General features: G+C 38.5%; 1 protein-coding gene across 18 annotated transcripts in view; it reads left to right on the plus strand.

Annotated features, from left to right (window-relative positions):
- Window positions 1-13,175, plus strand: part of LOC138060863 (E3 ubiquitin-protein ligase NEDD4-like) — a 214,196-nt gene that overhangs the window by 167,974 nt on the left and 33,047 nt on the right. For 12 of the 18 annotated variants that reach the window (XM_068926753.1, XM_068926754.1, XM_068926763.1 and 9 more), the window contains 4 exons: window positions 1,897-1,956; window positions 9,213-9,344; window positions 9,800-9,919; window positions 11,963-12,160. In XM_068926753.1, the coding sequence (XP_068782854.1) occupies window positions 1,897-1,956; window positions 9,213-9,344; window positions 9,800-9,919; window positions 11,963-12,160 (510 nt within the window). The remainder of the gene's footprint in view (window positions 1-1,896; window positions 1,957-9,212; window positions 9,345-9,799; window positions 9,920-11,962; window positions 12,161-13,175) is intronic. The other 6 variants (XM_068926755.1, XM_068926767.1, XM_068926765.1 and 3 more) reach the window with 1 other exon arrangement.

Here is a 13,175-nt window from a genome sequence, read left to right on the forward strand (position 1 = left end):
TAGTCAGCAGGGAGAGCAAATCCTCCAAGGGAGGTTTCCGAGCAGTAGCCTAGTTAGGCTTTTTGATTAAAATATTGCAGCTGGAGTAGGAGAGTGCAGGAACACCATCTATACTTGGAACTGTTGCAACCACAGGGCTTTCCTATCAGGTAGATTTTTGTGTTCTGTAAATTAATCAGTTTACATTTTTTTGGAATATATGAGCCTATAAATAAAAAGTGGGAATATTAGACACTCGCAGACGGTTTTGGGAGTAGACACTCCCAAGTGTGAACAGAATTACTAATATGGTGTAGGAAAAGTACTGTGAACATTAAAACGGATTGATGTTTTACCTAATTAGTTATAACGATCCTTTTTGTGATAGTTCCTGAACAATAGAACTCAATAAAATGCTATCTGTTGTAGTTTTCTGAGCTGAGTGATTTAAGTAAGCAGCTTTCTTTTCCAAATTTATTTAAGAAGTTAAGTAGATCCACTAAACAGGAAAAGATGCTAAGATATCTTTCAAAAAAGTGACGGTGCCTTTCACACCATAACCATGCACCTCTTCACTCTAACAGGTAGATAGCAATTTCTATATTTTTTTTCCTACAACCCAAGTATGAGGATTGCAAAGGTGGTGAGCTATAGAGAGACGGCAGAATTGTACAAGATCTGCTTTTGAATAAGATTAGTCAGAGTGTTTCGAAACAATTCAATATTTTTTTGGAGAACTTCTTCCAGGCTTTTTTTTTACCCCCCAATTTTTATTAGGAATACTTTACATATGAAACCACAAACAGAAAAGATTATGCAAATTTACTGTGGAGATATTGAGTAAGTAGAATGTATTAGTAAGTGCATTACTAAAGGTGATGTCCCTCCTTCATTTGCTTGTTGTTGTTATTGGGCAGGCGTTTACAACAACCATACTACTTTTCTCTTTGTTTTTGTTGATTTTTCATGTATTTTAGAAGTTGCTTAGTGTATCTAGATTTACTGCTTTGCAGATAGTAACAGGTAATAGCTGTTGTTCAAAATGGCGCTTCTGAAGTATTATCCATCTCTCTGCTTTCTTTTCTGGGTAAAAAATACAGTGGTTTCCAGCACGATTACTCCTAAACTGTCTTCTCTCTCTAGCCGAAGTTGCTCTATTGCCGTCTGTTCCAGGGGTGTTCTCCTTCTTTGCTTAAAACTAGCTTATGGACTCTCGGCTTCTTTAACTGCTGTAATCAGATTGAGCTTGCTTATGATATGTTTTTCACTTTATTGTTGTAGAAAATTTATTTCATTAGCAGATGTTTGAAACAGCAGAATTGAAAGCGTTTCTCTAAAACCAGGATGTTAACTGATCTGACCAATTTTTAGTCTTTACTGAACTAATGGTACTTTATCTTCTAGCAACTGAGCTCGTTCTTTCTTTCTAAATAAAGTGCTGTTCTTGACTTTATTAATCCCCTCTGAAAATTTGAAATACCGTTTGAAATCCACTTTTTAATCTGACTTTTTCTCTGTACTCATTGATGACCAGAATTTATCTGCATTTGTTTATCAGTGGGAACATGCAAAATTTGTTTGTGCCTCCAAAAAAAAAAAAAGAAAAACTTTATCATGTTAGACATCGAGTAAGTGTTCTTGATATTATCCTTAGCGATAGTGAGCATAGAGAATTGGATACTAGAACTCCTGAAATCAGTTCCCTCAATGTTTTGTGTGCGAAATTCTGACTGGGTCATCACTGATTGATGTTGTCCTTTTTTTGCTGTTGCTTTTGCATTAACTTTATTTCAGTCTAATTGCTCTCCATGAATAAGCTTGAGAGTGTCTATGATTCTTTATTCCTAAAGATACGAGAGTAATCTGTGACCTTCATCACTAAATATACTTACTGTAACATTAATTATCATTTAACAGCAGAGTGGTCCATCTAGGAGAGCTCGTTCTTCAACTGTCACGGGTGGTGAGGAATCAACGGTAATAATACTCTTTATCAAGCACTATCTGTAAATAAAATGCGGGTTGGCTTTAGGTCTTATACAGCAACGGACATTTTTTCACAAAGCAGCAGTATGTTGAATGAAACGCAACCACTGAATCAATAGTTATATTTGGTTTTTTATGTTTCAAATTTTCTCTGATAATAAATGCTGCAGTTTCACTCTAATACTAACCCATTTCAGTGATGCAGATATGCCACTCAGTTTCAACAAAGTATGCACTTCTAAAAAATGAGAGAGAGAATGCCTAATTGTTTAAAAGCCTATATTGAAAGAATCAGGGGGAGGCTTCAAATCAGTATACATGTAGCTAAGTTTTCAACTTACTTCTGTCTTCTCCTGCTCTCCATTAGACTAATTCATCTTAATTCTTCAAATAGATCATAATTTGAGAGTTGTGGAGATACAGTAATGCATCGCATAGTTCTTAATGGTCTTATTAACTGCCAGTTTTCATTTTCTGGTGGTCATTCAAAAGTCTAAGGCTGAATTTTTACTCTAAACATCCAATAAAATTCTTCAAGTGCTTTACTGAAAGTGTAATCCAAAGAAAGCAGTTTTAGTTTATACTGGACTCTGTCAAAAACATCCTGTGCTTTTTTACCCTGATTAAACGTCTATCTGAAGCAAATCATTTTCCAATAACTGTAAGAATTAGCTTTTATGAATAAATGCACTCCTAGATTATTTGTTTCAGGGAAACAATTACAATTTAAACTCAGTAAGTTTCGTATTTATATGTGGTAGTGTCAGATCTTAATTTGGGTGTTGATGCATTATTCTGTAATACTGTATATGTTTATTATTTTTTGAAAATCAGAAGGGAGGAACATGTCTTATATCCGGTTCCTGGAAATAGGAAATTTTTTAGTGTCCTTGCAAAACCTGCTTGATGTGTCAGTCATTATTTAAAATGTGTGCTATATAGAGTTGTAGTAAAAAGAAAGTCTTTTGTTGTCAGATGATACTGTATTATACTTCTAGAAAAAATATTAATATTTTCTGGTAATAGCTGAGTTCCAATTTCAGTGGCTCGTAATTGATATGGCTGCGTCACTGATGTTGTACCTAAATATATTACTGCTCAATAACGGGACCTTTTTTCTTCACTTCCTCTTCATTTTACATACATTTAAACTTTGAGGCTCAAATCCTCAGAGGACTCAGGACTTAAATAGGATTTATGCCTTGAAATGTAAAAGCATTATCTTCAAAGGTTCCCACGCTCCGTCCTTTAGACATTTGAAGTTCGTAGGCGTATAACGTGCCAGTAGTAAAGTTTCCAGGACACTTCCCGTGTCTGTGTTGTTGATTTCTGCTTGTCTTAGAGCAAGCTTTGGGCCTGAGGAGGTTACTAAAGGGGATGGATAGTCGCACAAACTAACCTTAGTACCTGATTTAGAACCTCTGTGGGTCCAAGTCTGAGTATTAGATGGCTCATCAGAGACTGATACTCTAAATAGTGATTTATAACACTAACGACGTTGCAGCTGCCCATGATGGAGTGATATTTTATTTAAGTTAGTGGCAGAAGATGAGTAAGTTTATTACTAGAGACTGTGTAATGAAGTAAGTAGGGATGTTTGTAGGTAAAATAGCATGTTTCTGTAAATATGTCTGTACTTATTGGCCACCTTGCTTTTCATGATTTTTTTTTTAAGTCCCCAAAGAACCTTTTCCATTCCTCTGTGAAACGTGCGTTGTAAAACTGGACTGAGCAAAACGCGCGTCCCAGCATCTCCATTCTCACGACAGTGGTTCTAATCCTGTTTTTGTTTTATCCTTATTCATGATACTTTTTTCCTGTCACTTATCAAAGGCAGTCGTTAAAAAGATTCAGTGTTTAGGTAATAGCCTCTTGATAATTCTCCCAAGTTTCTGTGCTATATGATGTAATATCCTTTGCACTGTTACCTAGTATATGGGGAGCAGACTTTGAGGCACGCTTTCTGTTCTGCGGGTTACCCTGTGGGTTGCATTAGCCCACGAATGTTAAGGAGAAAGGCTGCTGTTAGTGCATTTTTCTTGTGTCTCTGTGTCCTCACAGCACCTAGTAAGTCTCAGTTGATCATTACCCCGTCATACCATGAATAGAATCTGTCTTATTGTAACCAGATAAGTGGGTTTTTAATCACAGATCACTAGGTTTTCCACAGCTTTTGTTTACTCTGTACTTGTAGACAGTATTAATAGCCACTGAATACAGCAGATGTGTAAGAATGTGTAGCAGTCGTACATTGGTCCAGAAGGTCTGGGAATCGCTCCCTGCCCTTTAAATTTCTGCCAGACTGCAGATCAGATACGTTAATTATCTAACTTTAACCAAAACATAGTCTGCGGACCATATTCTGGCCACTTACTGTGGCTTTATTGACCATAATTTGGAAACCGTTAGAACAACCTTGGAAGAGCGGGGCTCCTTCTCGTTGCCTGCTAGCTCTGTGAACTAAGACAAACAGAAGAATAGCCGTCTTTCCAGCAGTTGACCGACCATTGAGGAAAGAATTGAAGTCTCACTTGTTTCCATGAGTGTTGCTTACTTTCTTCATCTGTTTCCTCTGCTTTCTGTTTCCTAATGTAGTATACCATATGTTCCGACCCATTCACTGTCTTTTCTGATTTTCTTTCTCGACCGTCTAGGCAGTTTTACAGCTTACTGTGTCAACGATGGTCTTCCATTAAAAAAAGCAAATATACTGACTTAAGCAGGAGTCCTGGGAAGAGGCTTTAAAAATCTGAAGCAAGAACAAGAGTTACAGTATATTAATTTGCTAGAGCAAAGGACGTAGAGTGTAGAAAAAGAACGTACCCTGAATTTCGGCAGGAGCCTTCAGCTTTGTGGTTTCTAGTGCATCAACACTCAATAAGTATCAATAAATCTTGCTAATTCCACTTCATTACAATTTTCTAGTTCACCACTTTTGGTGTATATTTCGTAAATAGTACTCCCACATATAATTTGATGGGGACTACTTCATGTTTAAAATAAATTAAATATCAAAAGTACACAGCCATGAAATGGAAATAAATGTTGTATCAAGCTATCCAGCACACTATATTTTTTGTAAGCATCATGTGTTATAGATAACCATGACAGATGAAGGAAGAGGAAGAACATATCCTGAGTTCCTAGGAGACCAATGTTAGTATTTCTGTAAAAGTCCAAGGCAGGGAAAAGGGCGGTAGTTATGGTAAAGGCAGGAATAGCACTTTTTTCAGTGTTGGAATTTTACAAGAAGCAGAAATTTTCATATATAAAAAAAGGTCTTTTTCCCATCAGGAGAGTGGTCGTCAGTACAGTTGTTACTTCATCAGCAAGACTTCTGTCTAAGACTAGAAAGCTTACGTTAACCCTGAGAATCGGTTTCTAAACTGTACAGAGGTGTTTGGTACTTTCCAGGCTGATTCTTCCCTTGGTTTTAGTTAAAGATCATACCAAAAACGTTTAAAGAGTCATCTTCAAACGTCTTTCATCTCTGGCTAACAAGCGCTGCCTCATAATCTGACATCGTTCTCCTCTGCAGGAAAGCTCAGTATTTTTAGGACCTCTTCTGTAATGGTTCTTCACTGTAACCTGCTCTGAGTTCTCCTCCTCAGCTCCTTTACCTGTTGTGTATCTTGTGAGAGCGCCGTGTACTGAAGTATTGCTCTTGCAAGCGCTCCCCGAATTCAATTCACGGGGACCGCGGAGGGAGGCGAAGAGCTCGGCGCCGTGTGAGCGCGTCAGGACGCGGCGGGACTGAGCCGTCCCACCCGAATCCTGTGCCTACGGGCTCCGTCTCCTCCTGCCTGCGCTGTGGCTGCTTTCCTGCGCCCCAGCCCTGACCACAAGCTGTGCTTCAGATGGTCGCCTCGAATGTGGGCAAAGGACTGTCGCTCAGCTCACAGCAGAGGCACTTTTGCTTGCTCTACGTGGGCGATACCGTTACGGGGATATGCAGCTGTCTGTGGTGCTTTAACTCAGGGTCCCAAAGACTTCAGGTAAAACCATACTCCTAGAAAAGAGGTTAGAAACCCCCAAATCTACCCCTAGCTCACTGTCTTACTCGCGCGCTTGGTGTGACGCTGAGGCGTGAAGGATGAGACGAATTCCTCTTTCACGGTTTGTGCGCTAGTGCTCAAATCTTCCCAACAATTATTTTACGCTACTAATGAAAATGTCAGGATTGATGGTAAAATCCTGTTGTTGTTGGGTGATGCTGAATCTGAGTTTGAAATTTGAACAGGAATCTCTCAGTAGTTAATGAAACTGCTGTTACTAACAAAATGAGCCAGTGTGTTCCGTTTCTCCTTTGTCCAGCACAGCTGTACCTCTTCGCCATCCGATTTCCCGAAACGACGGAAGTGAAAAAGATACACCTTCATGTTTGATTTCTGTGAGAAGGCAGGATGAGAGCGTGACCGTAGATCGGAAGTCTTTCCACTTCGGGCTGAAACTGAAAGGATTTTTTTTTTAACGTAAAAATCCTTTTGCCCGAAAAAAGACATCCCTTTGACTTCTGCAGTTCTTAATTGCCTTAAATATGTGGCTTCTTTGTGAAGTTAACCACACTAGCGATCCTTGGAGGAATTTGACCCTTTAGCAAAGGACAGTTCAAGTGTGCATGTGTTTCCCAGCCTCCTTCCCCTGCTGGGACCTGCGACTGCCTCTTGTCGGACCCTGGCTTTACAGTCCTCCTTCTGATGGTATTTTTAAATACAGCATCCTGCTCCTTTCAGGGAAGGTCTTGTAACAACATCTCTGTTTCCAAACAGTCCAAAAAGAGTTTATCAACCTTCTTCTTGTAAGCCGTAGGCTGTTGTGGGGGGAGGACCGGTGTGAAAACCCCACAGCTGCTCCCTGCGGCGTGGACACTGATCGGAAACCGGTCCGGCCCCGGCTCGGACCGTTTCTTCCAGACCTGAGCGCTGGCGCTGACCGTGGCGGCTGCTTGGGAATTTGCAGCATCATGCTACATTTGATGTTCAGGTGCTACGAGCCCAGTAATTTAACCGTTTAAGTACCGACCCTGCCTTTGTCTCTCTGGCACTGCTGTGTAGTTCTTCCTGTCTTGAGCTGCCCTAACTGCTGGCGTTTATGCGTGAAGTTCTCCGAGGACCAGTAACTTCACCCTCGACATCCATGAGAAAAACGCCGTGTCCGTTATTACAGCCTGCGCTCGGAAAGCTGTGATAAAAGTGGGTTGCTTTGTGAAGGCGCTTTGGCTTGTTTTCTTAGAGCTGCAAAGCTACCTGCTTTCTGAAGGGGTTGATGTTGTTCGTGACAAACTGAAGCACCGCACAAAGATTAATCAGACAATTAAGTTCAAGCACTTTCTTTTACTCTGCCATATGATAAAGACTTTTAGGTGTAATGATTCTTTTGCCATCACGACAGCTATGTTGAAAGACTAAAGGAATCTCTAGTAATACAGTCTGCTGGTAATTAAAATACGAATATATATTTCAATGTGGTTCATCTAATAATCAAACCAAATATATTTTGAACCAACCATATGGAGACAGATATTGAAAAGCGCGTGGCACCTACCAAGACTCTGGTGCTATTGCCAGTACGCGGGCTGCGTTAGAGAGCAGAAGCACGGTCCTGCAGAGCTCACAGGAATTCCAGCGTCTCTCTGGCCCGTGGCGCTAAGTCAGCGTGTCAGAAAGGCACCTACCCCGAGTAGCCTGATTTTCTTGCTTTTTGCACTGGCAGCTGGAATTGCATTCCTTAGTTCCTCATTGGAGCGATGCCTTAAGAGAAAAGGAGTCCCAAACTAGAAGGTGACTAGGTTTAATAAGCGCAGTTAAAGAGTGTATGTTTTAAAACAACTGCAGCTCCCTGTCCCTCTCCCCTTCTCTGCAGCTAGGACACAAATACTGAGTCAGTGTGGAGACTTAAGAATCCCCCATTTGGAGACGGGTTATATCAGTCGTGAGGTTGCAAAGACTGCTGCTTTTTCTGCAGCCCTGCCCAGTTTTGTGTAAAATTCAGATGGTCCCTTTTTACTCCATACACCTGAAAAGTAGAGTTTTATTTAGAATTTAAGAATGAAATGGCTTGTAATTCTGCATAACAAATTCGTCTAAGTCTGTTTCCACTACCTCCCTTTCCGCTTCTGTCACGAGCTTAGATGGGGAGCTACGACCAGCTTGTTCTTTTTGGTGCTACTATTAGCTTGTGAGCTTGTGATGGAGGTAGAAGAACAACTTCTTCTCTCACCTCCAGGAATTCTGAGTAAAGAAAATTCACATTTCTTAATATTCGAGACAGTGAATTAAACAGAAGCTCAGACTTTTTGTAAGCTAGCAACAAATACCTGAAGAAATTTAGGTATGTGTTCAGATGCAGATAGGCTCAGGTTTAAAAAAATCTCTCCAGGCCATTTTTCTTCAAGAGGCTTTACTGTTTGTCTTGCACTATTTCTTTTTTCGTTTGTATGTCCCAGTAATAAACAATACCAGTTGGTTTAAGTATTGAAAATTTTCCCCACGGGAAGCGTGCAAGATCATGTCTTGTAACACAATTATAGTGTTAAATTGTGGCATGACTTTTGTAATGACAATTAGTCCCTTTCCCCCCATGATCTGTATATTTTTGTTAGGGCAATGAAGCTGTTCTGCAACTTTTTAATAATAGTAATAACAACAGCTTATTTTTACTCTAGAATTTAGGTTCAAATTTAGTGTGCACCTTGTATCTTCAAGTCACCTACCCTTGAACGTATAATTTGTAGTTACCACAAAATGGTCGAACTTCACTTCTTAGCCTGTAGTAGAGTTGCTTGCTCGAGACACTCTGTGGTAGAGGCCGGGTAAGAATTTGCGATATCTTGACTAGACTGCATGGTCTCGGGCGTTCTTCCTTGACCATACTAACGCAAAGGAAAAAAGACCCAACTTTTTTAAAGGAAAATCATTACAATGTAAGATCGCTTTTTGTCGTGATCTGTAATCTACAAAGTGAAGAGTTTGAGGGCATAGGAGCTTAGCTTTTTTCTGAACAAGATACTTAAAGGTGTGCAAATGTGAAGTGAGAGATCTGTTGTCAGAAAAGACAATTTGATTCAAAGGTGAATAAAAAAGAGCTTATATTAAATGGAAATCTGAAGCTATGCATTTCAGTATATTTGTTCTGTTTAAGAATGATGTAAATTAAGGATTTTGGGGTTTTTTCTGTTTTTTAAAGAAGGAACTTTCTTTTTCTAAGCTATTATGAAATAACATTATGGTAATTTCTTGCTTGAACAGCCTTCAGTGGCCTATGTACATACTACACCAGGCTTACCTTCAGGCTGGGAGGAAAGAAAAGACGCTAAGGGACGTACTTACTATGTCAATCATAACAATCGAACCACAACTTGGACACGACCCATTATGCAGGTATGAAGATATGTTATATTGCTTAACTTAGACAGTGCTGAATATAGTTCCAGTTGAAGCCGTTCTTCAAAGCTCTAATATCAAAAAAAATATTCTAAGCATTGTCATGACAAGATTTTTTTGTTAATTCTCTTAACTATATGAAGATCCAGATTAAGTTTATTGCGACGATGGAGGGAATTTATGGAGAGGTACATAGCAGAAATAAATAGAGGCAAATACGATTCCAGGATTGAATTTGAAAGTTCTGTAGATCCATTAATAAAATCATCTATTTACCCTTCCAGTGGAATTAAAATGAAATAATAAACTTGATCTTTCACATAGTACATTTAAGATTTCCTTAAAATAATTATGATAAATAAATAAATGAAGTAACGACATTTTTTTACATGTCCTAACTGGATGAACTGTGATCCTGACAACTAGCTAATTTGGTTTTACCTCTGAAATAGCTTGCAGAAGACGGCACGGTTGGGTCAGCAACCAACAGCAACAACCATCTGAGCGAACCTCAGATAAGACGGCCTCGTAGCCTCAGCTCACCCACAGTAACTCTGTCTGCTCCGCTTGAGGTGAGAAACGTTGTCGTCAGCAAGGATCGCCTATCTTTGGCTTCTCACGCTACGTTTCTTTATAACCTTTTAGTTATGCAGCACGGCCACGGCCGCTTTTCCTGAGCTGTTAATTTTGTCCTAACATACTACTGTTTTCTTCAGTAGTTTTCCGTCTGCATCTTTGTGTTGTACAATAGTAACTTTTATGATCCTTGAATGATATGTGCAAGTCTTTCTTATATATGATAATTTGATTTAGTTAGCTAACACTTATTTCACTATCTATTTGAAATATATACGTTATTGTGACTCCTTTCAAGTACTACAGATTTATAAAATCGGAAATATTTTTAAAGTTGAAACATTGATTTTAGTGCTGGTTCCTTTGAAAATCATACCTGCAATTGATTTTGGAAAATCCTGGAATGAGACGCTGATTTGGTGTTTTGTATTTCTTGCCTTTCAAAAGGACTTCTTTTAAGTATCTGTAAAGATAATTCAGAACAGTATTGGATGCTGTTCTCTGCAGCGTATCTGAAGAATAACTTTAGCGGCTTCTTACGCAATCAGAGACTGTGTGCTTTACTTCTGAAAGTATGATTAAGCCTCTTAAATCAGTTAAACATGGCTGTATGGAGGAGAGTCTGTTCTTAAAAACTTCAAACTGAGTCTGGTGTCATCTTCTCTTCTACCCTCTCTTTCCTGCTGCTCTCTCTTCTGCTCCTGGAAAAGCTCTCCAACAGTCATATGAGGAGCATAGCATTTAATTAGTTTTATTTTATGCATCATTCTTCTTTCTTCCTTATACTGAAAAATACTGTCCCAGTCATTGAACAAGTCATTAAACAAAGGTAGGATCATAGGATCTCTTGATCCTATGTTGGACAGGATGATTGTAGCCCACTATATTTAAAATAACCTTTATTTAGATGTGATTTAAATAAGCCCTTTAAAAATGAACTGCTCAAGTCCATTACCATTGTTAATTTTAAAGACTAAATTTACTGTAATTTAGTAAATGAAATTTAAAAGTTCTGTCTATCTTAAACTAAAACATTCAAGCCATTCCTCTCCCTACTGAAATTTTAAATGTTTGAGCTGAGGCACTTAGCTGATGCTGAGCACCTGACGCTTTGGTTTCTCAAAGTGATCAGCCAGCTTTTAATGGCAATAACCTTTTTCACAACTGCAAGGAGAGTAGTTTTTTCCACATCAGTATGTATATTCAGCTAATCCGCTCAGTGGTTGATGGTTTTGTTGAATGTTCAGAAACCACAAGGGTGCTGGAAAGCACAAAGCTTGTTTTCTTTTATCCACCTCTGAATTAAAATAATTTATATATTTTTTTAAATTAAGGTGTAGACTTATTAGTATTAAAATCTTCAAGGATACAACCACAAGGAAAAAAAAATAGTTCAACTTTTTATAAAGGACTTCCTTTGTTTTTATTATTTTGTTCTTTTATTGTAAAACGTGTTCAACTTTTTTGTGTGCAACTCATATGGAAAGCTTTTATTTAATGAGAATAATTTTACATACTACGTTTGTACGCTGTAACTTAGCTGCATTTTCCATCCAAATGCAGCTTGAAACAAGCCACAAATAAGACAATAATAGCTTTGTAAATATCTTTGTTGACTCCTCGTCTTCCAGTATAATGGGAGGAAAAAAAGTAATTACAGTGAATAAGTGTTAAATTAGAGAATTGCCTAAATAAGCATGCATAGATTTAGTGAATCTTAATAATTAGCAAAATAAGTAGAAAAACAATTATCATTTATCAGCCAAAGAAAGCTTATTTTTGGAAAATAACTAAGAAGTACAAAGGCAAACAAGATCAAAACTGAATATTTAAATCTCATTTTCTTTTTAGTGGTGACAGTGTTTTCTCAGGTGAGTAAATCTGGATCAAATTTGTAAGGCTGTTTTAGATGTCTAAATGCGCAGTCTACTAGTGGAATTTTCGAATGAGCCAGATCACTGGCTGTAATGCCGAGTTTTATTCGTTTTACGGTAATTGAGTGACATTTGGCAAATTTTGATGTTCCTCATTTCCTTCAGGGTATGAAGGACTCACCTGTGCGCAGAGCTGTGAAGGACACCCTTTCCAATCCGCAGTCCCCGCAGCCCTCGCCTTACAACTCTCCTAAACCACAGCATAAAGTCGCACAAAGCTTCTTGCCTCCGGGCTGGGAGATGCGAATCGCACCCAATGGCCGGCCCTTCTTCATCGACCACAACACTAAGACCACTACGTGGGTAAGTGGAACGCGAGGTAACGGAGTTCAAATCTGTTGCCGTATCTGAAATATTTCTGTCTTGCCCTCTCTGTTTTCCTGCCTGTATCCCCTCCTTTTTATTGTGGCCATTTGTCTTGTTTTTAATTAAAGTTCAAGTTCAGCGTGAGGGATTTATCAGCCAAACGTTTCACAAAACCGATCTAGGAACCTGACTGCATCCTCTACACAGCGCTGTAAAGTAGCGATAGACTTCCAGCACGAATTTCTTGATGTGGTTGTAGTGCTGCCATTGCTGCCCTCAGAGAGGGGAAACTTATTTTGGTTTATGCACTGAAAATACATTTTGGTGAATTTATGCATCATATACCATGCAGTAGTGTTTTGCATTTTGTATCTGATGTTTTTATACTTGGTAAACCATTGCATGCAAATATTATGTTTGAAACTCCCCAAATTTGGATTTCAGGTGCATGCAACATGATGATGAATATTTGCTATTTAGTTTAAGACTGTCTGTAATGCTATCGTATATCACTGTGACTAGTACTGCTTTTTTATTAACATAATGTATGTTCATGTTCTTCAGTTCTCAGAATCCGTTTTTGTGTTAGGTCACGAAGCTTTATTTTTCAATAATGTTACAGTTTCAGTAAGCAAACTGAAGAAAAAAATTAAACTAGGAAAAAATGTGTTGGTGGCCCAAAAAGGGGCACCATCTTGCTTCTGTATGAACTTCAGATATTTTCTAGTAGAATATCTGGTCTTCCTTCCTCTGGTTAAACATATACCATTTGCAATAATTGCAACTGTAGGCAAAATGTATTACCTGCTGAAGGATAAGACATAGCAATGTAAGTTTGCAGTACCAGCTTGGGACTTCATTTAGGTCACTTAGTTAAATCCTTGAATTTTGCTTGCTTATTGCTTATGTATTCTCAGAATAAGAATTCATTTTATCCATCAGAATTTACTCTATTACTCTGTTACTCTAAATTTACTATCCTAGAAGGCAAATTCTTTTTAAGTTGCTGTTG

This window comes from Struthio camelus, chromosome Z (assembly GCF_040807025.1).
Source record: "Struthio camelus isolate bStrCam1 chromosome Z, bStrCam1.hap1, whole genome shotgun sequence".
Lineage (NCBI taxonomy): Eukaryota > Metazoa > Chordata > Aves > Struthioniformes > Struthionidae > Struthio > Struthio camelus.